This window comes from Aptenodytes forsteri, unplaced genomic scaffold (assembly GCF_000699145.1).
Source record: "Aptenodytes forsteri isolate BGI_AS27 unplaced genomic scaffold, ASM69914v1 Scaffold369, whole genome shotgun sequence".
Lineage (NCBI taxonomy): Eukaryota > Metazoa > Chordata > Aves > Sphenisciformes > Spheniscidae > Aptenodytes > Aptenodytes forsteri.
Genome location: NW_008794965.1, coordinates 41,731 through 45,967, shown reverse-complemented (window position 1 = coordinate 45,967; position 4,237 = coordinate 41,731). Strand labels below are relative to the sequence as shown.

Genomic DNA, 4,237 nt, shown 5'->3' with positions numbered 1-4,237 from the left:
CACCTCCCGCACCCAGTTCAACAGCCTGCAGCAGCTGGTGGCCTATTACTCCAGTGGGTAGCCGCTTGGGGTCCCCTTGGGGTCTGGGTGACACCCTGGGTGCTGTGCCTGCCCTCGCTGCAGGATGGGTGCTGCTGGGAAGCCAGTGTGGGGCTGGGGGACCCCAAACCAGTTGGGGGGAGACCCTGGTGAAAAACTGCTTGGGTTTTAGGGAAGAGGGTGAGGGTTTGGGTATGGGTCCCCGAGGTGTTTTGCGGGGAAGATGTGGGTTAAAGACATCACGTGCCTAAATGCCCAAGTGTCACCCTGGTGTTGTCCCCTCCTGTGCTAGAACACGCCGACGGCTTGTGCCACCGTCTCACCAACGTCTGCCCCACTTCCAAACCCCAGACCCAAGGCCTCGCCAAGGATGCCTGGGAAATCCCCCGGGAATCGTTGCGGCTGGAGGTCAAGCTGGGGCAGGGCTGCTTTGGAGAGGTGTGGATGGGTAAGGACAGCTCCCACCCCGCTGTCCCCCCTGTGTCACCACCTGCATCCACTCCCCAGCCATCTGCAGGTGCCCGGAGCCTGCAGTGGCGTGGGGGAGCAGGCAAGGGGCACGGCTCCCTGCCCTGTAAATGTGTCCTGAGCGGCCTGTCCTGTGCCATAGGGACCTGGAACGGCACCACCCGGGTGGCGATCAAGACTCTGAAGCCTGGCACCATGTCCCCAGAGGCTTTCCTGCAGGAAGCCCAGGTCATGAAGAAGCTCCGGCATGAGAAGCTGGTTCAGCTCTACGCCGTGGTTTCAGAGGAACCCATTTACATCGTCACCGAGTACATGAGCAAGGGTGAGCGCGGGAGGGATGCTGGGGGGGCGGCCGAGGGGCTCTGCTCCTCCAGATCGCCGTGACTGTGGTCTTCCTCGCAGGGAGCCTCCTGGACTTCCTGAAGGGCGAGATGGGCAAGTACCTGCGGCTGCCCCAGCTCGTGGATATGGCGGCTCAGGTGGGTTTGTGCATCCCCAGGCCTCCTGCATCCCTCTCCAAGGGCACTGGCTGCCCAAGCACCTCGCTGGGCTGTCGTGGCTGTCGCCTGTCAGGTGGTGGGGTTCTCTGCAGCCTCACTTGGCTCGGGTTGGGTGCTGCCGTCCCCGCTGGGTGCTCAGCCCAGAGCTGGGTTGCAGTCAGGGACCATCATTTTGCCTGTTCCCGTTGCTGCCAGCTCTCCCTGGCCAGCAAACCTGCGTCTGCATGGGTTTTCTTGAGCAACCAGCTGCTCCCACACCCTGGGTTGGGTCCCACTGTGGAGCCATTCCCCTCGGCAGTGCCAGGTGCTCCCTGGGGACCCTCGTGTTACCCCGCCAGCCTCGGTGCCCCATGTCCTGGTCCCCACAGATCGCGTCTGGCATGGCCTATGTGGAGAGGATGAACTACGTCCACCGGGACCTCCGGGCAGCCAACATCCTCGTGGGGGAGAACCTGGTGTGCAAAGTGGCTGACTTCGGCTTGGCACGCCTCATCGAGGACAATGAGTACACTGCTCGGCAAGGTGCGTGCCCGGGGCTGCCGGCACCGTGCCCAGGCAGGTGGCACCGGAGCAATGGCCACTGTGTGGTCCCCTGTCCCCAGGGGTGTGCGTTGCATCTTGAGCCAGCACATGGCCCTGGCTGCGCGGGGGTCCTGGAAGCACTCACAGCCCGTGTGCCCTCGGGCACTGTGGGGCAGGGAGCAGCCCCTCACCCTGCCTCTCCATCCAGGCGCAAAGTTCCCCATCAAGTGGACGGCCCCCGAAGCGGCTCTGTACGGCAGGTTTACCATCAAGTCGGACGTCTGGTCCTTCGGCATCCTCTTGACTGAGCTGACTACCAAGGGCAGAGTGCCGTACCCAGGTGAGGGCTGGCACCCACCAGCAGAAACCCCATCCCCGTCGTGGTGCCCTGACACCAGCCGCCTTCGCCCAGCGCTCGCCCCTGGCACTCCGTGGTCCCCAGAGCCATCTTTGCAGAGGAGCAAACTGATGTAAAGTTTCTCCTGCAGTTTGGGCAGGGAGGGTGGGCTCGGGGGAGAGCTGCCCCTGCCCAGGTCAGACCCTGCCCTGCTGGAGCAGGGCGAGCAGAGCCCAGCTGGAATGCAGGGTCACAGCCGCCTCGTCCTGCTCCGGTCTCCGAGCAAGGTGACAGGCTGACAGGGACGAGTGCTGTTGGGCTGGGGGTCCCTCTTTCCCTGGGTCCAGTCACTGGGGTTGCCTGTAAGGCTCGTCCCAGCACGATGCCCTCGGTGTCCCCTCTGGGAAAGGCACAGTGCAGGATCTGGCCCATCTCTCACTTGGCGCTGTGTCTCTGGCCGCATGCAGGGATGGTGAACCGGGAGGTGCTGGACCAGGTGGAGCGGGGGTACCGCATGCCCTGCCCACCCGAGTGCCCCGAGTCCCTGCACGACCTCATGTGCCAGTGCTGGCGGAAGGACCCGGAGGAGCGACCCACCTTTGAGTACCTGCAGGCTTTCCTGGAGGACTACTTCACCTCGACAGAGCCCCAGTACCAGCCCGGCGAGAACCTATAGACCCGGAGCTCCTCCTGGCACCAGGGACGCTGCTGTCCTCACAGCGGGGCGCCGAGGGCTAGCCTCCTCGCCGAGGGGCCGGTTTTTTGTGGAGCAGCCCCGGAGCGGGACGGGGCATCGTCTCCAGATGCAGCCAGGGGAGGTGCTGGGTTCCCCCGTCGTTCATTAAGACTTCTGGCCTGTGTTTAATGAAGCGGTGCCATCCCGCTGGTGAGAAGAGCCTGAGGGTGCTGGCAGAGCCGGCTCAGGAGAGCCAGCGGAGCATCTCCCTCCAAGAGACTTGGCTTTCGGGAGACCTTTCCCACCCAGCAACTCTGGGGTGAGCCCGGAGGAATTGGGGGACGGCATCACCCCACCTCGGACACACAGCCCCGGTCTCCTGCACCCCCTTTCTAAATCAGCACAAATTCCCCTGCCCCTTTGCCCTCCCCGCCACCCCCCCGCCCTTGGCTCCGGTTCTCCTGAGGGCGCTGGCAGAGACGGTTCGCCACGGGGAAGGCACAATCCCTGGCTGGTTCGGATGGGGCGATGCGCCGGGGCAGTGGTGCCGGTGTGGGGGGGCAGCGGAACGCTGGTGGTGCCCCTTCCTCGGGCATCCCTCTGGCCTCACTGCAGCCTCGCCGGCTAGCGGGTGCCAGGAGCATGAAATGTGGCTGCTCGTGGCTCTGGTGACCGACACTGTCCCATGGGAGCACCCGGGCGCACGTTCGAGTCTTCCAGCTGCGTCTGTCCCCCCAAGGGACTCATCTCGTCTCTCCTGGGAGCAGCACCGGGGGTGTGCCGGCAGACCCCTCGCCCTGCCTGCGGCCAGACCCGCCGCCCTGGCTGCGCTTTCTCCCACCGAGCGCTCCCAGTCTTCCAGCCGGCCCCCTGGGAAGGGAAGTGCACCACAGTCCCCCAGCCGCCCTCCCCAGCTCCGCCGCCAGCTCTCCCACTGGCAGAGTCCCCCGGCCTGGCCCTGCCACCAAATCCGGTGCCACCGTGGGGCTTGGGTGCATGGCACGTGTGGCTGTTCACGGTGTGGGAGTGTTTTGGGGGAAATATTTATCTTTCACAGATGTTTTTGTCCACCCAGTACATTTTTAGCTGCCTCCCCCCACCCCTCGCATCTCAACTGTTGGGCTGCAGTCCCCATGCAGTGGGAGCATCCCCAGCCATGGGCCACCATCCTGGAGGAAAGTCCTGGGAAGCGCTGTGCCGCACGGGAGACATTTGCATCCTCATCTCCCCCCTGCTCACTCTGAAAGGCCTCAGCCATGTTTCGGCAGTGGGTGGCTATCCGCGTTTTGCCCCCCCCCCATCCTGTGGGGCTGAACCCCGAGGGTGGCACCCAGCCCCTGCGCTCTCCCGCCCAGCGCCTGCTTGTACATAGCCCTCGAGCGGTCCCCACGCCCTCCCAGACGTTGACTTAGTTGCATGTGTTGGTTTTTTCCCCCTCCTGCAGCTGTACCCAGCTGGAAACCCTTCACCATGGTGGCTTGCAAGGCTTTGCTCCCTCACCTCTCAGGTCCCAGGCACGTTCACTCAGGAAGACCTGGGGGCTCTTCGGATGCTCTCCTGGACCAGGGGTGGGATGGGGGCTCGAGGGGGTGCTGTGGGGCAGGGGTGCTGGCACGCACTGGTGGGAAGGACCCAGAGAGGGGAGCCAGTGGCTTTCCCTGCCTCTCAGGTCCTTGGGCGGGGGGCTTTCCTTGC

General features: G+C 64.6%; 1 protein-coding gene across 1 annotated transcript in view; it reads left to right on the top strand.

Moving 5' to 3' along the window:
• Window positions 1-2,583, top strand: part of SRC (SRC proto-oncogene, non-receptor tyrosine kinase) — an 11,119-nt gene extending 8,536 nt beyond the window's left edge. The window contains 7 exon segments of the mRNA XM_019471075.1: window positions 1-53; window positions 332-487; window positions 650-829; window positions 910-986; window positions 1,376-1,529; window positions 1,738-1,869; window positions 2,334-2,583. The exon segment at window positions 1-53 is cut by the window's left edge and continues 45 nt beyond it. Coding sequence (XP_019326620.1) covers window positions 1-53; window positions 332-487; window positions 650-829; window positions 910-986; window positions 1,376-1,529; window positions 1,738-1,869; window positions 2,334-2,542 — 961 coding nt within the window. The 3' untranslated portion in view covers window positions 2,543-2,583.
• The last annotated feature ends 1,654 nt before the right edge of the window (window positions 2,584-4,237 follow it).